The sequence below is a fragment of the Macaca mulatta genome, chromosome 5, assembly GCF_049350105.2.
Source record: "Macaca mulatta isolate MMU2019108-1 chromosome 5, T2T-MMU8v2.0, whole genome shotgun sequence".
NCBI lineage: Eukaryota > Metazoa > Chordata > Mammalia > Primates > Cercopithecidae > Macaca > Macaca mulatta.
Window position 1 is genome coordinate 25,342,349 of NC_133410.1, and position 26,759 is coordinate 25,369,107.

Here is a 26,759-nt window from a genome sequence, read left to right on the forward strand (position 1 = left end):
ACAGATTGTTAGAAGAGTACAACAACGAGGGGAAAGTCTGAAGGTACACTTCCTGAAGGAACCATAGCCATTGGAGCTCTCAAGGAGAGACCTCAATCATGGGTCCCAGGACAAGGCTAAGTCAGAAAAGGAAGTTCTCTGAATTGTAGGGTATCTTCAGCTCCATTAAGATGGAGCTTTAAATTGACTGAACTTTAGAGCTGGAAGGAATCTTTAAGGCATTCTTTTCTATTTCTTCATACTTTCTTCCACATTTGAAAACAAGGAATTTTTATTTCCAACTCCCTTCTTTCCCCTCTCCCCAATCCGGTTTCTCCAGCTCTCCGGAATGACCTAGAAGTGATGTACTAGATCTTAGGTCCTCAAGATAACATTAGCATGCTTATTACCCTTCAAGTCTCCCCAGCCTTGGAGTTCTAATTCACAATGGTAATAAGGGAGGAAGTGGCCCAGCAGGCCTAGCATAGGGCTAGTTATAGAGAAATGTCAGAGGAGTATCTAGCGTTCGCATTCTAGCAATGTCTGTAACTATGAGTATGAGCTAGGGAGAGTTTCTTCATTTTTCCGGGCCACAGCTTCCTTAGCTATAAAAAGGGGAGTAGAAGTCCTATTCAGGGGTGTGGAAGGATCAAACGAGATCATCTCCATTTGAAGTCTCTTGGTTTAAGCAAGTTGGCACTCAATGATTCCAGCTATTATTTTTATCTTAAACTAAGATCATTCTACATCTGAAAGGTTGAGGAACCTTATTCTTGTCAGAAATATAATCTGGCTGGGCGCAGTGGCCTACATCTGTAATCCCAGCACTTTTGAGAGATTGAGGTAGGCAGATCACTTGAGGCCAGGGGTTTGAGACCAGCCTGACCAACACAGTATTACCCTGTCTCTACTAACAATACAAAAGTTAGCTGGGCATGGTGACACACGCCTGTAGTCCCAGCTACTCTGGAGGCTGAGGAAAGAGAATCACTTGAATCTGAGAGCTGGAGGTTGCAGTGAGCTGAGATTGCACCACTGCACTCCAGCCTGGGTGACAGACTGCAACCCTGTCCAATAAATAAATAAATAAATAAATAAATAATAAATATATGTACATACATATAATCTATATGAAATATATATATATAATCTCGGAGTCGAGTGCAGTGGCCTACATCTCTAATCCCAGGAAGCTGAGGCCAGAGGATTTCTTGAGCCCAGGAGTTCAAGACTGCAGTGAGCTGTGATTGTGCCACTGCACTTCAACCTGAAAAAAAAAAAAAAAGAAAAAAAGGAATATAATGAAATACAATCTCAAACTTACTATGAAGCTAGAAGGTAAGTCAAACTAGCAAAGTAATGATTGTTCGCTAATTTTCTGTAGAGTTTATTTTATCATTTAGTTGTCCCCACTTGAACATTTATAGAAGTATATGACTTACTAATATGAAGTTTATAATCATATTAATTTGATTTTTAAAGCATCTAGGCTGGGCGTGGTGGCTTATGCCTGTAATCCCAGCACTTTGTGAGGCCAAGGCGGGAGGATTGCTTGAGCCCAGGAGTTGGAGACCAGCCTGGGCAACATTGTGAGATGCCTGTCTCTATTTTTTAAAATACTCTATGAAAAGCAAAGCATGTAATTGGAGTTAAATTAATTTTTTCTGCTCTCTCTCCTCTCTTTGCTAAACAGCTTCATTGAGATACACTTCACATACCATATAATTCACTCACCTAAAGTGCAAATTCAGTGGTTTATAGTATATTCAGAGTAGTGCAGCCACCAACATAATCAACTTTGAAGACTTTTATCACTTCAAATGAAGTCCTATATCCTTTCACAGTTATCCCCACATACACACTGCCTGGCCCTAGACAGTCATTAGTCTTCTGTCTCTATAGATTTGCCTTTTCTGGACATTTTAGAATCCCACAATACAAGATCTTTCATGATTCGTTTCTTTCATTTAGCACGTTTTCAAGGTACATCCGTGTTATAGTGTGTTTCATACTTTATGTCTTTAAAAACTAATAGTATCCTATTTTCTAGATATATCACATTTTATTTCTTCATCAGTTGATGGACATTTGCATTGCTTCTACTATGAATAATGGTGCCATGAACATTTATGTTTTTGTATGGACATGTTTTCGGTTCTCTTAAGTTAGGTGTACTCTTAGGTGTACTAAGAGTAGAATTGTTGGGTCATATAGTAGCTCTATAGTTACCCTTTGGGGAACTGTTAGGTTGCTTTTTAAAATGGTTACATCATTTTACATTCCCACCATCAATGTATGAGGGTTTCAATTTTCCACATCCTTGTCAAGACTTGTCATTTTCTGTCTTTTTGCTTTGTGAAATGGTATCTCATTGTGGTTTTGATTTGCTTTTTCCACGATGGCTAATGATACTGAATATTTTCTCATGTGTTGAATAGTCATTTGCTTTGGAGAAATCTTTGGATAAATGTGTATTCAGATCTTTTGCCCATTTTTAATTGAACGATTTGTCTTTTTATTATCCAGGTTTTTTGGTTTTGTTTTTGAGATGGAGTCTCGCTCTGTCGCCCAGGCTGGAGTGCAGTGGTGCGATCTCGGTTCACTTCAAGCTCCGCCTGCCGGGTTCATGCCATTCTCCTGCCTCAGCCTCCTGAGTAGCTGTGACTGCAGGCATCCGCCACCACGCCTGGCTAATTTTTTGTATTTTTAGTAGAGATGGAGTTTCACCATGTTAGCCAGGACGGTCTTGATCTCCTGACCTCGTGATCTGCCTGCTTCAGCCTCCCAAAGTGCTGGGATTACAGGCATGAGCCACCGCACCCGGCCTATTATTCAGTTTTAAGAATTCTTTATATATTCTGGATACTAGACCCATTTCAGATATATTTGATTTACAAATATTTTCTCCCATTCTGTATTTTTTTTTTAACTTTCTTGATAGTGTCCTTTGAAGCACAAAAGTTTTAAATTTTGAGGAAGTCCAATTTATCTATTTTTTTTCATTTGTTGCTTGGGTTTTTGTGTCGTAGCTAAGAAATCATTGCTAATCCAAGGTTATGAAGATTTACCCCTATACTTTCTTCTATGAGTTGTATAGTTTTTGTTTTTAGATTTAGGGCAGTGATCTAAGGTAATTTTTTAATATGTTGTGAATAACAGGCCCAACTTCATTCTTTTGCATGTAGATATCCAGTTGTCCCAGCATCATTTGTTGCAAAGACTGTTCCTTTTCCTACTGAATTCTTTTGACACTCGTCAAAAATCAAATGACCTAAATGTGAGGGCTTATTTCTGGACTCTTAGTTCTATCCATTTGATCTGTAAGTCTATCCTTATCCACCACCACCCATTCTTGCTTACTGTAGCTCTGTAGTAAGTTTGAAATGGGGGAAATGTCAGTCCTCCAACTCTGTTCTTCTTTTTCAAGATTGTTTGGCTATTCTGGGTTCCATAAAATTGTGGCTCTCCTTGTCAGTTTCTACAAAGTGACCAACTGGGATTTTGATAGTGATTGCATTGAATCTGTGGAATAATTTGGTGAGTGTTGCCATCTTAATAATAATATCTTTTGATCCATAAACATGGGATGTTTTTCCATTTATTTAGATCCTTTAAAATTTCTTTCAACAATGTTTTGTAGATTTCAGAGCATAAAGCTTGCACTTCTTTTTAAAAATTTATTCCTAGCTGGGCACGGTGGCTCACGCCTGTAATCCCAGCACTTTGGGAGGCTGAGGCGGGCGGATCACAAGGTCAGGAGATCGAGACCACAGTGAAACCCCGTCTCTACTAAAATTACAAAAAATGAGCTGGGCGCGGTGGCGGGCGCCTGTAGTCCCAGCTACTCGGGAGGCTGAGGCAGGAGAATGGCGTTAACCCAGGAGGCGGAGCTTGCAGTGAGCCGAGATCGCGCCACTGCACTCCAGCTTGGGAGACAGAGCAAAACTCAGTCTCAAAAAAAAAAAAAAAAAAAAAAAAATTTCCTAAGTGCTTTATTTATTTAATTTGATACTCTGGATATTTGATACTCATGCTATTGGAAATGGAATTGTTTTGTTAGTTTCATTTTCAGATGGTTCATTGAAAATATATAGAATACAATTTTTTTATATTAATCTTGTCTTCTGCAACTTTGCTGAATATATGTATTAGTGGTACAGGTAATAATTTTTTAGTGGAGTTCTTAGAATTTTCTTTTCTTCTCTTTTTTTTTTTTTTTTTTTTGAGACTGAGTTTCACTCTTGTCACCCAGCCTGGAGGGCAATCGCATGATCTCAGCTCACTGCAACCTCTGCCTCCTGGGTTCAAGTGATTCACCTGCCTCAGCCTCCCAAGTAGCTGGGACTACAGGCATGTGCACTACCATGAGGTTTCACCATTTTGGCCAGGCTGGTCTTGAACTCCTGAGCTCAGGTGATCCACCCACCTCAGCCTCCCAAAGTGCTGGGATTACAGGTATGAGCCACTGTACCTGGGCAAGTTCTTAAAATTTTCTATGCATAAGATCATGTCATCATACAAGATTATGTCATCTGAAGATACACTTTTCTTTCTTTCTCTCCAATCTGATGTCTTTTACTTCATTATCTTGCCTAATTGTCCTGGCTAGAACCTTCAATACCATGTTGAATAGAATTGGTGAGAGTGGAAATCCTTATGATGTTGGCTGTGGGTTTCCTATGAATGACTTTTATCAGGTTGAGAAAGTTCCCTTCCATTTCTACCTTGTCGAGTGTTTGCCAGTATTTTATTGAGGATTTTGTGTCTATATTAAAAGAGGCACTGGTCTGTAGTTTTCTTATCATTTCTTTGGATAATTATTTTTAAAATAATAAATGTGTCAGAAAATTCAAATGGGTAAAAATTCAGTAGCCCCTGTCTTGGTCACCCCAGCCACTCACTGTTACTTGTTTGTAGGATTTTTTAAAACTTAAGTATATCAACTATTTAAAATATATTTTAAAATAAATCTTGCCGGGCGCGGTGGCTCAAGCCTGTAATCCCAGCACTTTGGGAGGCCGAGACGGGCGGATCACGAGGTCAGGAGATGGAGACCATCCTGGCTAACACGGTGAAACCCCGTCTCTACTAAAAATACAAAAACTTAGCCGGGCGAGGTGGCAGGCGCCTGTAGTCCCAGCTACTCGGGAGGCTGAGGCAGGAGAATGGCGTAAACCCGGGAGGCGGAGCTTGCAGTGAGCTGAGATCTGGCCACCGCACTCCAGCCTGGGTGACAGAGCGAGACTCCGTCTCAAAAAAAAAAAAAAATAAATAAATAAATAAATAAAATAAAATAAAATAAATCTTGTTGCATTTCTCATCATTTTATACTTTTGTAAATCATTTTTGTAACTTTAAATAGTTTATTAAAATTATAATTTGATACTCTGGGTACTTCACATAAAATATTCTCTATCAGTTTATAATAATAAAAATAATTTAAATTGTTATAGCCAAAAAAATAAAGAACTCACCGACAATCATAAATCCCACTTCTAGGTGTATGACTTGTGTAAATCATACCCTCCGAGGCACATCTGTAAAAACAGGAATAAAATTACTGACCGTCAGCATTGTCCTGAGGACCAATTGAAATGATTGATGTCTGTGAGAGGGCTTGAGACAGTGCAGACTCCTAGTTACTGTCACTTTGGAAATTATACATCACAGTATCCCTTCAACTGGAAAGCTGTTGCATGTTAGATGGGCATACAACCTTTTGAAAACCCTCTATTGCATAAAACTAAATACTTCTGTATGTGATCTCTTTTTTTTTTTTTTTTTTTTGAGACGGAGTCTCGCTCTGTCACCCAGGCTGGAGTGCAGTGGCCGGATCTCAGCTCACTGCAAGCTCCGCCTCCTGGGTTCACGCCATTCTCCTGCCTCAGCCTCCCGAGTAGCTGGGACTACAGGCGCCCGCCACCTCGCCCACCTAGTTTTTTGTATTTTTTAGTAGAGACGGGGTTTCACCGTGTTAGGCAGGATGGTTTCGATCTCCTGACCTCGTGATCCACCCGTCTCGGCCTCCCAAAGTGCTGGGATTACAGGCTTGAGCCACCGCGCCAGGCAATGATCTCTTTCTCAGAAGTTATTTTTCAGTACCTAAATTATCTTTTTTTCTTTTGCCTAGATTCTGCATTTCATTGCTTATTTCGGAAAGTTGGAAAGTATCATGCAAATACAGATATAGCTATGCTAGTTAAAAATAAAATACTCAGTGTTTGCTGGTGAAGGAAAATATGATGCTACGTAGGTAAAACTGCTTGATGAAAATCAGATTTGCATTTCAGAAGAACATTTCTGGAGAACTTTAGGCTTGAGAAAAGCAGAAGCCAAAGGCTTCTCCCAGACGACAGTTTATAACTTTTACTGAAGTCAAAAGTTATTCTGAGGGTAAAATCTAGGCCACGTGTTTGGAAAGCTGGAAGAAAAAAAAAACACCATGCATCAATTTCTAAATTTTTCCAAAGTACTTAGATGAAAAATGATTTGTAGTTAAGATCTTAAGAAATGTTTTTATCCATTAGTGAAATATTAATAACACCTTAATATAATTTATTAACCATCCTTTTACAGGATGCTAATCATGACAGAATTTAGTCATGAAAATAATAATTTAAGTAGCAAAAGCACAGGGTAATTATAGTTATAGTATTTATAAGAGTTATAGTATTTAACATGGAGTCGAACAGTCCTTTAAATAGAGTTTCTCTAGGCCAGGCGCGGTGGCTTACGCTTGTAATCCTAGCACTTTGGGAGGCCGAGGTGGACAGATCATGAGGTCAGGAGATGGAGACCAACCTGGCTAACACGATGAAACCCCGTCTCTACTAAAAATACAAAAAATTAGCCGGAAATGGTGGCGGGCGCCTGTAGCCCCAGCAACTCGGGAGGCTGAGGCAGGAGAATGGCGTGAACCCGGGTGGCGGAGCTTGCAGTGAGCCGAGATCTCGCCACTGCACTCCAGCCTGGGCGACAGAGCAAGACTCCACCTCAAAAAAAAAAAAAATAGAGTTTCTCTAATGCATTTTACAAATGAAATACATCATTATTAGATTGAGATAAAACTTTTCAGACAGACCTATTGTATAAAACAAAGTATGTACTCAATATTTATTAATAGCATGATTAGAAATAATCTTAGAAACTTTTTTCTTGCAGTAATTTCACAAGTTGCTTCTTTTAAATTCCCACATGTTGAGATAATGACAACAGCATTTTAAAAAACTAATTAAAATAAAAAATATTAACCTAATTATAGCAGCAACTATTGAAAGAGACAATGTACAACTTTGCTTTTGATGTTCAAGGGATTATCAGTTAGCTATCTTTCACAAAGCTACATACTTAACAAGATGTGAATTGTTTGATATATTACTATTTGTCAATGCTTAAATAAACAGGTTCCAAAGTAGGTCTTCTTAGTCCTTAGTGTGGTCTGGACAAGAGTGCTAGCCACAAAGGTTATATCTACAAGTTGTTTCTTATCATTACACTATCTCTGACACCAAGCAATAGAGATGCAAAGAGTGAAACCTTTCCGGTAGGCTTTCTTTGAAAAAGCGATAAAGGCCATCTGTGTTCAAGGTTAATAGTAACACAGGCCAGAGAAGAAAATAAAGGGATCTTTTTTTCTGTTCTATTGATTTCCTATGTAACCACAGTCAAATTTTTAAAAAGAAATATGCCAACCAAAATTAAATACCATGATTGTATTTAGGATTCTTTCAATTTATTATCCCTATAATTATCTAATTGTGTTTTTTTTTTTTTTTTTTTTTTTTTTTGAGACAGAGTCTTGTGCTGTCACCCAGGCTGGAGTGCAGTGGCGTAATCATGGCTCACTCGCAGCCTTGGCCTCCTGGGCTTAGCCTCTTGAGTAGCTGGGACTACAGGTGCATGCCACTACTACCGGCTAATTTTTGTATTTCTTTGTAGAGATGGGGTTGTCCTACGTTGCCCAGGCTGGTCTCAAACTCCTGGGCACAAGCGATCCTCCTGTCTTGGCCTCCCAAAGAGCTGGGATTACAGGCGTGAGCCACCGTGCCCTGTGATTATCTAATTTGATTCATGCAACAAACCTCTAATGCAGGTATTATTAGTCCATCTGATAGATAAGAAAACTGAACATGGGTATGGGTTAAATAATTTCCTAAGAAATTTATTGAGTGCCTACTATGTACCTAGTTATTTTGTTATTATTGAGTAATACCTCAATTAATTATCAAAGCAACTCTATGCAATAGGTTTCATATTCCCCTTTTGCAGGTGAGGAAAAATAAACTTGCTCAAAGTTGGGCATTTGGTTAGTGGTGGAAGTACTAGTGGTGAAGCTAGTTCAATGTTCTTTCATTCATACCCCAGCTGCTTTTTAAAAACTATAATGTTTAACACTGGCTTAATACAGAACCCAAAACCACTGCAATATGTGATGCATGACAAACAGGGAAGGTTTAGGAAATAAAAATTTAAGTATATTCCCTTATAAACAGATAACTGGAATTTTATTATTCATATGGCCTTGTCATTTCTTGTGCAGGTAGTGTTAACTGGCTTTAACTTGTTCATGTTATAAAAAGAACAAAATCTATCAATCACACATGGAAACATTTTCCTCCAATTACATTAGCTACAAAAACTTCTGACAAATTATTAGATTTGTACACATTCTTTTCACCAAATGTGCATTTGATTCCATTCACGTTCCACATCACTAGCGTAAATGGCCTATTCATTTTCTTGCTTTACCTTCTTGAACTGCTGCACATATTAACAAGCTAAGCAAAACTTAACCCAGGTCTGCAAAAATCTCAAATTGCCAGGGCCAAAGAATCCTGTGAAAAATTAAACACAATTGGGCAGAAAACGGTGAATATTTATTTTTGTTTCTCAAGTTCTCCTGAAGCCGTGATTCATTTTCAGTGTTCTATTTCTTTTAATCCTGGAGTTCGAGCTTATTTTCTGTATAGAATTGCAGAGTCTGATGGAATCCTTGGCACTCTTTCAATCTCCTGTACATTTTATTAACCTTGGTGAACACATGGTAGAAAATGATAGGGATAATGTTATGAATATAAGAGAAGCATAAAGATGAACAAAAAAACATGAGTTAAACATTTGTAGAGTGAGCGGCTCCTAGTTTCTAACATAAGCTATCAGTAGGGCTATCTTAGGCACAGAGCACCTGCACAATCTGATAACAAGAAACCCTGCTTTGTATCCTCAGAGGCTCCCCTCAGCTATCTACAGAGGGTTTCCCAAACATTCTGTACATGTGATCCTCTTGGAAATTAAATAACAATAATAATATTATCATTTCTGAGTGGGATATGAGAAAAAAATGAATTAACACCAATCAAGATAAAATCATGACTATATTTGCCTATTTTAACATTTTTCTTTTCTTTTCTTTTCTTTTTTTTTTTTTTGAGACAGAGAGTCTTGCTCTGTCACCCAGGTTGGAGTGCAATGCCATGATCTTGGCTCACTGTAACCTCTGCCTCCCGGGCTCAAGTGATTCTCCTGCCTCAGCCTCCTGAGTAGCTGGGATTACAGGCGCTGCCAATGCACCCAGTTAATTTTTGTATTTTTAGTAGAGACAAGGTTTCCCCATGTTGGCCAGGCTGGTCTTGAACTCCTGACCTCACGTGATCCACCTGCCTCAGGTTCCCAAAGTGCTGGGATTACAGGCTTGAGCCACGGTGCCCGACTGACATTGATTTTTGAAGTATGGCCATTTTGACATGCTTTGCAAGAATTTTGATGAGATGAATCCAAGTTATGGACTTGTTGAATAATGATAAAAACGAATACTACTATAATGATTGTGTTATAGCGCTGTTCTATGTACTTAAAACAGTAATACTTTGAATTGTGACGATCCTATGAATTAGAAGCTACAATCTCCATTTTATAGGTGAAGAAACTGAGGCACTGACAAGTTAAAAAACTTATCTAAGATCACACAGCTAGCAATGTTGAAATGCATCACTGTGGGGCCAGGTGCGGTGGCTCACACCTGTAATCCTAGCACTTTGGGAGGTTGAGGTGGGAGGATCACTTGAGGTCAGGAGTTGGAAACCAGCCTGGCCAACATGATGAATTCCTATCCCTACTAAATATACAAAAAAAGTTAGCCAGGCATGGTGGCAGGCAGCTGTAATCCCAGCTACTTGGGAGGCTAAGGCAGGAGAATTGCTTGAACCCAGGAGGTGGAGGTTGCAGTGAGCCGAGATTGTGACACTGCACCCCAGCCTGGGTGACAGAGAGAGACTTTGTCTCAAAAAAAAAAAAAAAAAAAAAAAAAAAAAAGGTGTCACTGTGTTTAAACCACCACAGCAAACTGTAATGTCCACCTCTCATGAGCCACTAGCTGCTTCACATGCCTTTGGATACACACCTAGGGGCTCCCAAACACATCCCTTTTACTATTTAAGTATTTCTTTTATTGATTTTTTAAAAAGAAACTATATGCCATCACTCCCTTTAGTGAGAAAGTGCCCGAGAAAGGTTATACTCAAGTTCTGTATCAAAGAATGATTCTCCCTGGGTGCAGTGACTCACACCTATAATCCTAGCATTTTGGGAGGCCAAGGTGGGAGGATCTCTTGAGCCCAGGAGTTCAAAGCTGCAATGAGCTTTGATTGCACTACTGCACTACAGCCTGAGCAACAGAGCAAGACCTTGTCTTTAAAAAAAAAAAAAAAAAAAAAAAAAAAAATTATTAAAGCTCGGTTCATGGACAATTTGCATCAGAATCTCTGAGCACCCTGCTATAAATGCTTCAGTCCAGATTTACTCATTTAGCATCTTAGGGAGTGGGACTCAGGTCCTTAATTGATTTTGATGCCCACTGAGTTCTGAGGGCCACAGCTCTACCAGGCCCTTCTTATGACCCTGCTTAGAATGCCTTTCCCTATTCTATGTGCATCAACCCCCCACCTGGAGTCCCCCTGAGTAGCAGATGCTCTTTCACACCTCAGAGCCTGAACATGCTGTTTCCTGTGCTTGTCATGCTTCCTCCTATTCTTGTCTTCTGAATTCCCACTGTAGTAAGTCAGCTCCCAAGTCATCTGTGCAAAGACTGGGCCCATGAGGCAAGACTTAGGTCTTCCTTCATTGTACCCCTAAGCTGTTGAACTCTTTTATCTCTTTCCTATCATAGAATTCCACTGCAACTGGTCTGTGTATTCTTTTAGACAGGGAGTCCTTGGAGGTTGGGTTCTTTGTGTTGTCTATTTTTGTAAAATACCAAGATGATGCCTGACCTGTGGTGGTAGGTACTCTAAACATGCTCTGTGAATGAACCATGAGGCAGTTCTGCTGTTTTAATTCTACCAAGATGATAGGTAACATACATAACTTTTTCTGTGTGTGTGTGACAGGTGACAGGGTCTCTCTCTCTCTCCCAGGCTGGAGTGCAGTGGTGCAATCACAGCTCATTGCAGCCTCAACTTCAGGGGCTCAAGCAATCCTCCCACCTCAGCCTCCTGAGTAGCTGGGACTACAGGCATATGCCACCATGTCCAGCTAATTTTTGTATTTTTTGTTGAGACAGAGTCTTACTATATTGTCCAGGCTGGTTTTAAACTCCTGGGCTCAAGTGATCTGCCTGTCTTAGCCTCCCAAAGTGCTGGGATTACAAGCATGAGCCACCAAGCTGGAACCATAACTTCTTTTAGAAAATAATTCTAGGCCTGGTGCGGTGGCTCATACCTGTAATCCTAGCACTTTGGGAGGGCGAGGCAGGCGGATCACCTGAGGTCGGGAGTTTGAGATCAGCCTGACCAAAAGGGGGAAACCTCGTCTCTACTAAAAATACACACACACACACACACACAAAATTAACAGAGCATGGTGGCATGTACCTGTAATCCCAGCTACTCGGGAGGCCGAGGTAGAAGAATCGCTTGAACCTGGGAGGCGGAGGTTGTGGTGAGCCAAGACTGCACCAATGCACTCCAGCCTGGGCAACAAGAGTAAAACTTCGTCCCAATAAATAAATAAATAAATAAAAATAATTCTACTAAAGTAGAAGAAAGCAAACAATTTTATTTGGTAACGTTTTGTCTTCTGGCACATTTATTCCATTTCTTTCTTTTCCCGCCTTTTTATGTTTTATATTTATAGGAAATATATGTACATGGTACAAAATTCAAAGGATCCAAGATAGTAGACTCTGTGAGGAAAGCCACTCTCTCACCTACATCATCCAACTGTAGAGTCCCTTATAGGAAGGCAGTCATTCTTACAATTTCTAGTTAGAGTGTCCTTCCAGAGACATTTTAGACACATATAGGCAAATAAGTATATATACACACACATATATATATATATATACACATATATATATCACTGTTTTGCAGTGTTTTAAACTTTGTGATCCTTTCGCAAAAGTACATAAAAAGCAGCCTCTGCTTATTAATAAATACACTCTTTCATTCTTTGAATATATAATTTAAAAAAAAAGACGTCTCTTGATGTTTGTTATCAGTATTTTTTTTTTCACCATCAATGATGCTGCAAAATATAGGTAATTTTACATGTGTGGACATATTCATAGGATAAACTTCTAGAAATGGAATTGTAGGATGAACAAGTAGTGACAAATTTTGCCACATGGTTTCCGATATGCTTTGGATCTGTCTCCACCCAAATCTTAGGTCCAATTGTAACCCCCAATGTTGGAGGTGGGGCCTGGTGGGAGGTGATTGGATCGTGGGGGTGGATTTTCTTCTTGGTGATGTTTTCCAGATAGTGAGTGAGTTCTCGTGAGATCTGGTCATTTAAAAGTATGTGGCACCTCCCCTCCCCGCCTTGGTCCTGCTTCTCCCATCTAAGTCACCTGCTCCTGCTTTGCTGTCTGCCATGAGTAAAAGCTCCCTGAAGCCTCCCCAGAAGCAGATGCTGTCATACTTCCTGTACAGCCTGCGGAACTGTGAGCCAATGAAACCTCTTTTCTTTATTACCCAGTCTTAGGTATCTCTTTTTTTTTTTCTCAAGACGGAGTCTCACTCTGTTGCCCAGGCTGGAGTGCAGTGCCGTGGTCTCGGCTCACTGCAAGCTCCGCCTCCCGAGTTCACACCATTCTCCTGCCTCAGCCTCCCAAGTATCTGGGACTACAGACGCCCACTACCATGCCCGGCTAATTTTTTGTATTTTTAGTAGAGATGGGGTTTCACTGTGTTAGTCAGGATGGTCTTGATCTCCTGATCTCATGATCTGCCCACCTCGGCCTCCCAAAGTGCTGGGATTACAGGCGTGAGCCACCACACCTGGCAGGTATCTCTTTACAGCAGTGCAAGAACAGACTAATATAGTTTCCACAGATATTACATCCACTTTCACTCCCACTAGCAACTCATGAAGATATCTATTTATGCCAGGAGCAGTGGCTCACACCTGTAATCCCAGCACTTTGGGAGGTCGAGGAGGGCAGATCACGAGGTCAGGAGATTGAGACCATGCTGGTCAACATGGTGAAACCCCATCTCTACTAAAAATACAAAAATTAGCCGGGTGTGGTGGCGGATGCCTGTAATCCCAGCTATTCAGGAGGCTGAGGCAGGAGAACTGCTTGAACCCGGGAGGGGCAGGTTGCAGTGCACTGAGATCACACCACTGCACTCCAGCCTGGGTGACAGAGCAAGACTCTGTCTCAAAAAAAAAATATATATATATATATATCAGGGGAACCCACCCCCAGTATTTCAACATAGGTTCTTTCTATCTTCCCTAAGTGTTGGCCAATCTGAGAAATAAAGAGAAAGAGTACAAAGACAGGAATTTTACAGCTGGGCTGCCGGGGGTGACATCACATATTGGTAGGTCCGTGATGCCCCACCTGAGCCGCAAAACCAGCAAGTTTTTATTAAGGATTTCAAAAGGGGAGGGGGTGTATGAACAGGGAGTAGATCACAAAGATCACATGCTTCAAAGGGCAAAAAGGAGAACAAAGATCACATGCTTCTGAGGAAACAGGACAAGGACAAAAGCAAAGATCACAAGGCAAAGGGCAAAATTAGAATTACTGATGAGAGTCTATGCTCAGCTGTGCACATATTGTCTATTTAAGACAAACATCTTAAACAAGAGAAAACAGGGTTCAAGAGCAGAGAACCGGTGGGACCTCAAATTTACCAAGGCTGGATTTTTTCCTCCACCCTAATAAGCATGAGGTACTGCAGGAGACCAGGGAGTATTTCAGTCTTTATTTCAACCGCATAAGACAGACATTCCCAGAGTGGCCGTTTATAGACCTCCCCCGAGGAATGCAATTCTTTTCCCAGAGTATTAATTATCAATATTCCTTGCTAGGAAAAGAATTTAGCGACAGCTCTCCTACTTGCATGTCCATTTACAGGCTCTCTGCAAGAAGAAAAATATGGCTGTTTTTGCCCGACCCCGCAGGCAGTCAGACCTTATAGTTGTCTTCCCTAAATCGCTAAAAATCGCTAAAATCGCTGTTATTCTGTTTTTTTTCAAGGTGCACTGATTTCACATTTTTCAAACATATGTTTTACAATCAATCTGTGCAATAGTGGTCCTGAGGTGACGTACATCCTCACGAAGATAACAGGATTAAGAGATTAAAGTTAGACAGGCATAAGAAATTACAAGAGTATTATTAGGGAAGTGATTAAATGTCCATGAAATCTTCAAAATTTATGTTCCTCTGCTGCGGCTCCAGCTGCTCCCTCTGTTTAGGCTCCCTGACTTCTCGCTATATATATATATATATATATATGTATACACATGCACACACACACATATATAGTTGGCTAATGGTGTTTTCGTTGTTGTTTTTTCTCTGAAGTTCTAAAATGGAGAGTAAAGGAAACTCTTAAAGTTAGGTGCAGCCTCACCTACTGGTCCAACCCAGAAGTTTTTTTTTTTCTTTTTTTTTTTTTCCAAAAAACCAACACAGGTGTTTGCTCCATAGGCCTTTTTCTTCTCCCTAGGCAGGCTGGTACTGGGGTACTCATTGCTAGTCTAGTCCCAATATTGTTTTGAACCATAGGAGGCTTAGTCTTCAGAATCATTTTTACTCTTCCCTAAAGTGGAAGACACCCCATTCATTCTACAAATACGATGCACCAGGCATTGTTCCAGAAACTAAAGCTTGAATAATGAACTAAATAGACAAAAGTCCTTACCCTCATTAAGATTACATTACGATGGAAGGAGGCAGATAGTAAAGACAACACACAAGTATGATAAATGTTATGTATGTTATGTTAGTTAATGATAGGTGCCATGGACAAAATCAAGCAGAAAGGGGGATAAGGAGTATGGGGTTCCCTCTTGGGAAGGGTGTCAGGGAAGGCCTCCCTGAGGAGGTGACATCAGGCAAAGACAAGAAAGGGGTGAGGGAATAAGCTATATGCGGGAACAGCATTCCAGGTAGTGGAAAAAGCAAAGGTTTGGAGCTGAGAGTGTGCCTGGGGCATTCCAGGAACAGTAAGGAAGGCAGCCGGTGAGAGCCCACGGAGTGAGGGGTAGAGGAGGAGGTGAAGGCAGAGAGGTCAGGGAGGTTTGGCAGTAGGCAACATTGTCTAGGTCCTCATAGTGAAATGGGAAAGTCATGTAGGAGTTCCAGAGGACTACTGAGAATGCTCTATTAGCACAGACTGAGGGAAGGCAAGAATGGAAGAAGGGAGGACCAGTTAGGGAACTTCCTTAACCCAGGTGGGAAATAAGATGGGTTAGACTAGTAGCCAAAGAGGTGTGACAGTATTTGTGACTGTGAGTATATTCTGAAGGTGGAGCCAGCAAGATTTTCCGTCCAATCGTATCTTGGGCGTGAGTGAGAAAGGAGGCAAGGACTCCAAGGTTCTTGACATCGGTGGAAGAATGGAGTTGTCCTTTCCTGAGATGGGGGAGGGATGCAGATGGAGCATGTTTTAGGGCAAAAACGGGAGCTGTAATTACACTTGCGATTACCATGGCTTCCCAAGGTCGCTTGGGGCTCTCAGAAGGTCATGATTCCAAATTAGATCAGTGGTCTGGACTAGGCCATGACTGAAATACCTTCTTGGGATGCCAGCTCCAAGGAATATGTGCACCAAAGGCTTTCTCCTCCTCCTGAGCTACCCTGTTCCAAACCAGACTTGCACTGAAATATTGCACTAAATGCTTTTAAATCTGTTTTCTGCATGAATATATAATCAAAAGAATAGGCAAACACACACACACACACACACACACCTCTAAAACCTTGAAAACAACTTAAAAAGCTGGGTTTCCTCCTACTAGAGAACTCACTGTTCTCCAAATACCAAAATTCAATTCAACTCTACATTTGCGGGGCTGTGACATCAGCAGGAAGACACTGGTTCCTAGATAATGCCGGGCTAAGGCTAGTACAGAAACTACATCAGGGCCAATCTGAAATGTGGCTAATTGAAGAATGTAATCAGGAACTCACTGGATAAATGATCCAAAAGGAAGGGATGCATTTAAAACAGCAGTTACTATAGCACCTGCCGCAGCAATACGTAAAATGGGATATTGCAACAAAAATACGGAAAGGTGAAGGAAAGCAAAAAAGCCATATTAGTGGGAGGAAAAAACAGAACAGAAACTGATTTGTTAGATTACTTCAAAAGGTTAAGAAGAGACTGAGAAGAAATTTTAAGAACCGTGTCCTTAAACGGGAGCAAGAATCTATACAAGGCAACAATGCAAGAGCGCAGAGCTGTTTATTTATTTATTTTTCTAACCAGCTCACAGGGCCAGCGGGTAGATTAGAAAGAAAACAACTAATTGCTAAAGTAGAGTAGCTAAGGAATCAGAACTTGTTTCAAAATAAGCGAAGTGGTGGCCAGACTAGGTGACTCAAGGCATGACTCAAACCCGACTCTGGGGGCTGTCTCTCAGCTCCCGGAGGCGGGGGGCGCGGCGTCTAACACATTTTAGGAAAGTACCAGGCTTGTGGAGGGCGACAGGAAACCTCCCCGGGAGATCGGCCTGGGGCTCCTCCTGCCCTAGAGCCTGACCTCTCACTCTCCGCACTGGGAGCCACTTCCAACCTCCTGGCTTCCCCTTCTTCCCTTCGAGGCTCCCCACCCCTCGTCTTCCACCCAGCGTCACAGGGCGTGTGCGTGTGTGCGAGACGTCGCGTCTCCTTCCCCGCCGCCCTCTGCCCCGTGCTCCCCGCCACGCGCCTTCCCGCCCCGCCTCCGCGGCGAGCCGCTCCCTTCCCACCCCGCCCGCGCCCGCCGCCCGCCGCCCGCCTCCCGGGCACGCGCGGCACGAACGGCGCCCGGACCTGCTCTAAACAAACACCTGTCCTCCCTTGGCTTCGCGAGATTTGGAGCGAAAGCCTAGGCAACAGGGGGCACGTTCTCGCGAGGTTTAGGAAATTTCCCACGGCCGTGTTGTGTCTGAGCCGAGTAGTGGAAGGCGGTGGGAAGGAGGTGTAGCGTGAGACGCGACTGCCCGCATTGGGTGCATGCGCAGTGCCGCTCGCGCGGGCCGCGCCAATCCTGCAGCGCCTTCAGCAGGTTTCGGGCGGCGAATTCCAGTTCTCCGGGTTTTGGGGCTCCCTGCGGGAGGCAGTGCTGGATTGGGAATCTCTAGGAAAGGAAAGGGCAAAGGAGGGGAAAAATGGGGGGCTGCAGGTAGGAGGAGGGGGCGGGGTTCGGGCTCTGCACCTTGCTGTTCAATGCCCGGCGGGGCCAGGTTCGCCCGGGGGCTTCCGGCATCAGGCCGCCTGAAGCGCGATTCGGGCAGCCGGCAGCGTCTTCGGCTGTGCCAGGCCCTCGGGTGGCCCGGTTCCCTGTGCAGTAGTGGCCTCAACACACACCTGGGCTCACACACGGTGGCGGCTGCGATGGGGTCTTAGAGAGGCCATGTGGCACGCGAGCTGCAAGAGCTTTGATCAGGGCCTCTGGCCCGACTCGGAGGTGGGAGAATGTGGCTCTCAATTCCAAGGCAGTTTTCCCTTCTGGAGAGAACTACTCCGCACCCTGGCGTGTGTCTGCGAGGTGGCCATTAGGGGTGTCTTTCCCAGAGGCCTTGACTTGACCTCATTTCACACCTAAGGAGAACGCTAAGCCGAGAGAGCTCAACTGCAAAAGTTTTCCGTTTGCGGAGCTCTGGAAGGGCCTCCTCATTAGCATGGGGGTGTAATGAATGAAGACAGTTCCCGACGTGTCACTTGCCCGAACCCCAGGCACCTCTGACGCTCCTGCACCTAACGCCGAAATTAGCATAAAGGAGGCGCCCAGGGAACGTCTGAATGAATGAAAGGAGCTGGGAACCCAGAGTGAGCGGGAAGCCGCTTGGAAAACACCCATTGAGGAGGTGTTTCATCTAGGCCTGTGAAACGCGGCCCATTTTCCCAGGACCCCTCCTCCCTTCTCCTCGGCCCCGCCTCCTGACCCCTCCATTCCCCGTCCCCGTAGTAATCCCCTCCGGTTTTCCTCAGTCTCCACGTACGTCCCTCAAGGCGCGTCCCAAAACCTGGATAACCGGAGCGCTCCCCATGGACCACACGGAGGGCTCGCCCGCGGAGGAGCCGCCTGCGCATGCTCCATCGCTTGGGTAGGTTTCCAAGGGAGGCAGCGAGCAGGATCCCCTACTCTGCGGGCGGCGCGAGGCGTCTGGCTCTTCGCGGCGGCGGCGAGGGGAAAGGGAGCGCGGGGGCTGGGTGGAATCGAGGAGTGAGGAAAAAGGGAAGGGGCGGGGGAGAGGGACCAGGGAAGGCGTCGGGGGGAATCTCGCGAGGGTTGGAGTTTTGGCGAGAGTTTGTGGAAGATGGCGCCTGTTGTGACAGGGTAAGTCCGAGGGAATCGGAGCGCTGGGAACCGGGAAAGTTGCGGGCGTCTGGCAGCCCGCGGCGAGCGGCGGATTCGGGGGCCGCAGCGCGCTTGGCGTCCGGGGGCCCGCGGGGGCGGCGTCGCGTGCGCCGAGCGCGGCGGCGGCTGCGGCGTGTGACCGTGCGCTGCCTCTGCGCTGCCGTGGCTCGGGCTCCGGCGCGTGAGGGCGGGAGGCGGCGGCGAGGCCGGCGGGTGCGGGCGTGAGTGCGGCCGGGCGCGCGGGGCCCTCGGGCGCCGTGCCTCCCGCGCGCCTCCAGCGGGCCCTGCCTGGGGGCCCCGTGCAGCTTTGTTCCTCGCGGCCGTTGTCGCCGCCTCGCCCCGCTAGTGCCCCCGGCCCCGGGCGCTTTGTCTTTCCCCGCTGCCCCCCGCGACTCTCTACCCCCGGCCCTTTGTTTCGCCGCCTTGGGCGCTTTGTCCGACCCGTGGCGCCCCGCATCCTCTTTCCATCTCCTCCCCTCCGCTGTCCTTCCTCCCGTGCCCCTTTGTTGTGCCCCACTCTTGTCGGTAGCCCAGTGACCTGCCACAGCCCGGGCACCAGATTCCTGTCTTAATTGTTCTTCCATTGTCTTTCTCCTGTGGGTCCTCTCTCACCTTTCTCTGCGGTCCTGGATCCCCCCCCCCCGAGGCGTTGTCTCCCCCATCCATGGGCTTATTCTCTCGGCACCCCCTTCCTCTCCCGTCATCGGTTGATTTATCCACTACCCCCGGTGTACGTCTGCTGAACTGTCTCAGCCCCGGAGACTCCATCTGCTGCTTCTAAGTGCACACAGACTCTACGGTTTGTTGTTGTTTTGTGAGTCTGAAAGATGCATGGGATACTTAGTTTCCTCCTCCGCACCCCTTTTTCTCGGGATTTCTTGCACCCCCCGCCCCCCCATCGCCACCCCTTTCTTTCGGGATTAAAGCGTCTCCAATTTTCATCGCCGTCTCTTTAGTGCGGTGGGTTGTTTTGCTTGGAAACAGTAGCCCTGGAAAAAGGTCTGGTCTCTTGGTGGTTCTTGCGTCCCCCGGCCCCCGGCCCCCGCCCCCCTCCTGGTTCCTGACGGCCTAGGCCAAGGGCAGCTGTCTGTCGAAGCTTTGCATTTAGGTTGCCTGAGGATGATTGGAGGGTATCGTAGGACGGTTAGAAGGAGGCTCAAGATGTATATATGTGTTTTTCTGTTAGTGTTTGAGAATAGTTTCAGATATCCACAATGGATATTCATTTGGCATGTGAGTAGGAGTTGAGTGAATTTCCATGTTGAAAACTTGTGAGTGTTGGGGCGGAGAATTTCAGCATTTTCTAGAAATCTGGATTTAGAATTTATCAGAAACTCCTGCCTCATAAGGAAAAGGAGAGGCATTCCGGTTGGGAATTTTATATAAATGTTTTACTTTTTCTTAATCATTAGATGGTTTACAGTTATGTGCGTTTTTGCTGCTCTGTGGATGCGTGACAACCCTTCTGTCCCATCACTGGGGTTGAAATGAGGACAGCACCGAAGAGTGCAGTTTCTGATTGATGAATACTGCTTCTAGGATCTTTGTGGAAGATATTAATCAAATGCAGTAAAAAGTATACGTAAAGATGTATATTATATATATGTAATAGCCTGTAGTGAGATTATTTTAAAGACACTTCCTAGTGTTAAAGGACCCTTGAAGTGTTCTTACTGTTTTGGTAATGCTAAAAGCTTGGGGTTGTGTGAATGGGGATGGGGGGTGTGGTGTGATGTCTTTTAATGAGTTATTCTCGTGCTAGGAATAAGAGTTATTATATTTACCAGGATTACTATGCTGAATGTATTCTTCAAGAGTGAGTTTGTTTCTACTAGTTGGTCTCTACTTTTAGAAGGTATGTTACACATAAAATCATTTGGAGTGTCATTTCATTTACAAACTGAAGTTCTACAATAGTAAAGTGTTGTTTATAGAGGACATATGAGATCTACTCTAACGAGTATTGGAGCATTGGAAAGTATTTTTTTTTTCTGGCTGTGATTAGAATTAGTAGTTTGAGTTTTAATTAATGGAAAACCATGGTTTCATGATTGATACTTAAGTTTTTTTTTGTGAAAATCTGCAGTCTGGGTCGCATGAGTGGGTTTTACCAATAATCTTATGTCTCCCTTACTTGTTCTTGTACATAATGATTCTTTTGAAGGTAAAATCTTAAGCTCACTGGTTTTCTGACTGGGAGCAAAGTGTAAATACTGTGTAATAATGGAGGGTATTTTGCTCTGACTTGTACCTGTAGAATGATTACACAGACATGATAAAAGCGCTTTTACCATTTGAGTTGCGTTTTTCTTTCTAAATCGTGTAAGACTTTTACTTTGTGGTGAAATAAAACTGCTTTTAATTAAATTATAACAGCAGCATATTTCGAAATCTGGATGAGTTGTGGCTGGAGAACTTTCATTCTGAGTATTAACTATTAAAACTTTAAGTTTTATTATCCATGCATATTGCTGATGGATCTGTGATTATATTTTCAGAAAATGAGACTTGCAGTATTTTCACATCTGTACTGTTCAAAACACTTGTAGGCTTTAGATTTTAAGCAGTTAGATTTGTTAAAAAAATTACCTATTGTCCTATACCAACGGATTTCTGTCAATTTTTTTTTTTAAGTGGGTAAGATCAAAATTGGTTTGGTTGAAAGGCCATTCTTGCCAGATGTAATTCATTAAATAACCTTTGGCACCCTTGATGGGTAAGGCATTAGGAAAAAATTGTTTTGTTTTTTAAGTTCTTACACATCTCATTCTTCTGTTCATTTTTAGAAATAAAATCCAGGACTTGGCTTTAAAACATTATTTTGCATTTTGCTTCCTCCTAATACTAAATTTCATGTTATTTCAACTAGGGGCAGTATTTTCTCATGGATTGACTAAAAGTTGTTATTTTTGGCATCTGGCTTTGTGATTATTTCCAAGTTACTCTACTTCCCCTGGGCCAGTTTCCTAACTGTGTAGTAAAATGGGAATTATAATAACTTGCCACATCTGCACAGGATTGCTATGCCTTAAGGTTCGCAGAGAGCATCCTTGGATGAAAACTGTGGGGAAGGTCTATGAATTGTTACTGAAATAAGCTAATGTGAAGTAGGTCATATTTTATAGGAAGTCAAATAGGTTTTTAAATTATTGGCAAGACACAGTAGCAATAGTGGGATTTTTTAAAATCCCAAATATGTATTATAGTATGGGTAATAAAACAGATACCTTTATTCCTGCTCCCCGTAAACTTATAGGGAGAGAGACAAGTAAAACAAATTACAGGGTGATGTGTCGTGTGTGTGTGTGTGTGTGTGTGTGTGTGTATGTGTGTGGTGTGAAAGATTGAAGTTCTGTCAGACTCAAATGTAATAACATAAAATTATGGGATGCTTTCCTCTTTTGTTTTCTGCATGTAGCAATATCTTATTTATTTATTTTATTTTATTTTTTGAGACAGGGTCTCATTCTGTCATCAGGCTGGAGTTCAGTGGCGCAATCTTAGCTCACTGCAACCTCCACCTCTTGGGCTCAAGCGATCCTCCTGCCTCAGCCTCCTGAGTAGCTGGGATTACAAGCGTGCACCATCACACCTGGCTAATTTTTGTGTTTTTAGTAGATATGGGGTTTTGCCATGTTGGCTAGGCTGATCTCAAACTCCTGACCTCAAGGGATCTGCCCACCTTGGCCTCCGAAAGTGCTGGGATTACAGGGTGAGCCACCATGCCTGGCCTGCATGTAGTAATATTTAACAAATGGTAGTACAACATGCTTTCACTGGACTCTAAGCTAAGTCTGTTAATAGCAGTGATTAATTTTAAATATGCCTTATATTTGCTAGTGCTTTGTTATTTGCTCTTAATAATTTCTAATAACCATGACTATAATTTCAGATTTGACTCTTGGCCCTAGAAAAGTGTTTTGCATTTGAGGAACACTCTGTAGATACTTACTGACTGAATGAAACCTGTTGCTTCTCTGTTCTTGGTAGATGATACCATATGCCATTTGGTTCCCAAAGCCATGATTCCTGATTCCTCTCTCACCAACCTTTACATTTAACTACTGAGAACTGATCATTTTTCCTTCTAAAAAATCTCTTGTATCTGTTTCCCTTATCCTCACTGCCACAGTTCATGCTGTCATTTCTCACCTGGTTTACTGCGACGTACTGACAGCCTCTTTCTGCTTCTCGAGTCACCACCTTTATCCAGCTTCCACATGTAGCAGAGCAGTTTTTCTAAAGAGCAAATCTGATCACTGCTTAATCTAAAAACCTTTCAATGGCTCCCCCTAGCAGCCTTCATTAAGAGAGGCAACAGAGTGGAGGGTTCTGAGCTCACATTTAGTATTTAATCTGAACTGGGTTCCAGGTCTGACTCTGGCACTTAAAACCCCTGCCACTTAAACTCCTGTAACATTGACAAGTTAATCTCTTTATCAGTTGCAAGATAATTATTCCTAACTCAGAAAGTTGTTGTGAAGATTAAACGAAATAATGTATGAAAGCATTTAGCAGAATTCCTGGCACGTAGCAAGCGCTCAAAAGATGTTAGCTAATATGGCACATAGGATCCTCCATAACTATTTCATTTTCATCTTCTCCAGCTGAGTTGTTTGCCATTTTCTCTCCATAATCAGTGCTCCAGTCATATTTAAGTATATTCTGCATGAGCTCAGCGGCTTAACACCTTCTTGTGTATGAAAAGTAATGGCCCTTAGTAGGTTATTTCTCAAGACTAAGGGAATATTCTAACCAGATCTGTCAGACTACATTTGGTGCCTGGCTGTATAAATACTATATATTTAATACAGTATTAAATGCTGTATGTAATTCTCTTGGAAGCATGATACTAAGTTGTAATTTTCACACCCAAATGTTGTTATTTGGTGGCAGGTAGCGTTTATATTCTTACACTTAGAAGATTGTCTATCACATGATAGAGACTCAGCAAAAAGTTTTGAATGTAGGACACAGTGCTTTGAAATCTTGATGAGACATGGTTCATGTGGCACAATTTTATAATTGTGTGTTTGTATACAGTATATGTGTGTCTAATTCATATACATGTATAATTTATATATAGGTATTTGACTTTGGTTCTATAAGGAGTGATTGCTGAAGTACCCAGAAGAATTGATATTTTCAGCCACAAGCAGTCTCATAACCCCTGAGAACATTATAGCAAGGCTCTTAGGCAAAAGTTTTTGTTTTTTGATTATTAGAAAATACTACATTATATTTGTACAAAACTGACAAGTTTAAATTTCACTTTTGTTTTTTATATTATTAGCTGTCAGTGTTTATCAAAATATTCCAATATTTTTAAGTGTTTTCCGTACTAGATGGCTAGGGATGTGCATTAGATTATACCATAGAACACTGTAGACTGCTTTTTGGGGAATCCATGCCATAGAACCAAATAATAAGTTGATAATCTACAGGGAGACTCAGGTCTCAGGGACATATTACTCACAGATAATTTCTTTAAACTTCAGGTTCTACCTCTGTAAAATAGGGGATGGTAATTATATTTTATCTGTCAGGCACATTGTGGCTGTCAGCATAAATTTTGTGAAATTATAAGGTCAAATGAAACAGTGTATGTGTAAGTGACTTGTAAACAGTAAAGCATTCTATACGAATATTTTAATTACTATAAGAATCAGTTTCCTCTGGTAACTTTTCAGCTTGAGCAGTGCTCAAGATGGACTTTTTAGACTGCAAGCCGTGGTTTTGTGGGTCATGTTTTAGGAAGGCAACAGTGTATTTGGTGCAGAGGACCGCAACGCTTGAAATATGTGCTTTGGCATTTTAAGCAGACATTTGTTAAATTACTGCTTGACCACGGATGTTGTCATTGAGTCGCCCCCAGCTTTTTGGGGTCTACTTCTTACTGCTCTCTTCTCTGCTTGGGTAGCTGTAACAATATAGGAATGTTGAATGTCTAGCTGCTACTATCTCTCAGACACTTATCCTACCCACAGTTCTGTATGCCTCTTAGGCCTGGCACAACATCATGGTGTTGCTTATGCCTCATTAGACCTGCTGCTTAATTGAATTAAATGATATCCTAACGGTCTAAAAAGGGTAACGTATTTCCCGAACATGTCACATTTACTGTAGGAGGTTGGGGAAGGTGTCACAGGCACTGTAAGTGGTAATAATTACCTATCTGTATAGATATTTGTGTAATTTTGTTGTGTTGAGACAATGCATAGTGATAAGTATGAGAGCTTTTCGTCATATTGGTGAAGTTTATGGCAATCTTGGGAATATTTATACTATTTTAAGTTTACAAAAAATAAAATACAGAAAACATTTTTTTTTAGGCATTCTGAGTTGCAAGAGCTTTGCAGTGAAAGCTGCATCTATTTGATGTGAAGCGGAATACACTTAGAAAATCAACCCTGGAGGTGTTTTTTTTTTTTTTTTTTTGTATTCAGTAGTCTCAGCATAAGAGCTAATGCATTGTTAATGAGATGATAATCAGAGTTGTAAGTGAATAAGAATAGTTTCTCATAAAAAGGTTACATAACAAGAGAAAAAATATTTAATGTTGGGCGAAGTAGCTCAGGCCTGTAATCCCAGCACTTTGGGAGGCTGAGGCAGGAGGATTGCTTGAGCCCAGGAGTTTGAGGCTGCACTGAATGGTGATCATGCCACTGCACTCCAGCCTGGGTGACAGAGCAAGACCCTGTCCCAAAAGAAGAAAAATTTTTCACTCTATAAAACTTTTTTATAAGTATGGTAAAGATTTTGTTACAGAAGTACAGTATTGCTTTATGAAATATAATGTAATGTAGATTTTTTTTTTTTAAATAATGTGAACAGCTTATTATGGAATAGCTTAATTTCCTCCAGCACATACTAGCTTTAGATTGGTTTGCATAAATAGAACAAAGGTATATGTTCCCTTTTGGAAAACTGCAGATCTGCTAAGATTGTGCCTGATTTTGCCAGCATATTTTTTCACATCTTTTTAAAAAAATTTTTTTAAAAATTTGAGTGATAAAATTTTTCATGCAAAAAATTACCTAGTTCTGTACAAAGCTCCTAATCCATACACATCATTTGGAGTAAGCAGAAACATTTGGGTCCTAAGATATGTAGGAACGGTGTTAAGGAAAATGTTAATAGTATAACCATGTTTTAGTGGCTCTCCTTTTAGTACTGTTTTAAAAACAATATATTTATTAAATAAGCAGTTGAACACTTATTAGGTATAAGACACTGTTTGTACTGGTCTTATAAAGATGGCTAAGAAATGGTTTGGTGAAGCTCATGACTTGGTAGAGAGTACACAGGCAATTATTATGTAAGGGAGATTATGACAAGTGCTGTAACAGATATTTAGTGTTGGTGGGAACACAGATGTGAATGATTATCTTCAGTTGGAGGGAGTTCATAGAAAAGGTGAGAGTTGATAGGGAGTGATGGGAAATTAAACTGGAAGAGTGATTGGGAGCCTCTTGGAAGATCTTGAGTGCTAAACAGATTATTTGGTTTTTTTTGGTAGGTTGGTGTTTTTTAGAGACAGTCTCATCTCTCTGTTGCTCAGCCTGGAATACAGTGGCACAGTCATACTTCACTGCAGCCTCAACATCCGGGGCTCAAGGGATCCTCCTGCCTCAGCCTCCCCAATTGCTAGGACTATAAGTGTGCGCCACCAAACCCAGGTGTGCGCCAGCAACCCCAGCTAATTTAAAACATTTTTTTTTGTAAAGATAGCCTTGCGTGTTTTCCAGCCTGGTCCAGAACTCCTGGGCTCAAGTGATCCTTCTGCCTTGGTTTCCCAATGTGGTGTGATTACGGATGGCCTAAGGTGATTATTTGAATATTAATCAGGGATGCAGAGGACGGGGTAGGGTATTGAGGCTTTTTTTTTGACGGAGTTTTGCTCTGTTGCCCAGGCTGGAGTGCAATGGCCAATGGCGCGATCTCGGCTCACCGTAACCTCTGCCTCCCGGGTTCGAGTGA

General features: G+C 42.5%; 1 protein-coding gene across 10 annotated transcripts in view; it reads left to right on the forward strand.

Annotated features, from left to right (window-relative positions):
• Positions 1–26,759, forward strand: part of RBPJ (recombination signal binding protein for immunoglobulin kappa J region) — a 270,633-nt gene that overhangs the window by 138,437 nt on the left and 105,437 nt on the right. For 3 of the 10 annotated variants that reach the window (XM_078001487.1, XM_015138100.3, XM_078001485.1), the window contains exon 1: positions 18,724–18,758. The exons of 3 other annotated variants lie outside the window; for them this stretch is intronic. Coding sequence is in view for 4 of the 7 variants with exons in the window: in XM_015138100.3 (XP_014993586.1) it covers positions 18,739–18,758 (20 nt within the window). In the remaining 3 variants the exon portion in view is untranslated. 10 annotated transcript variants of the gene reach the window in all.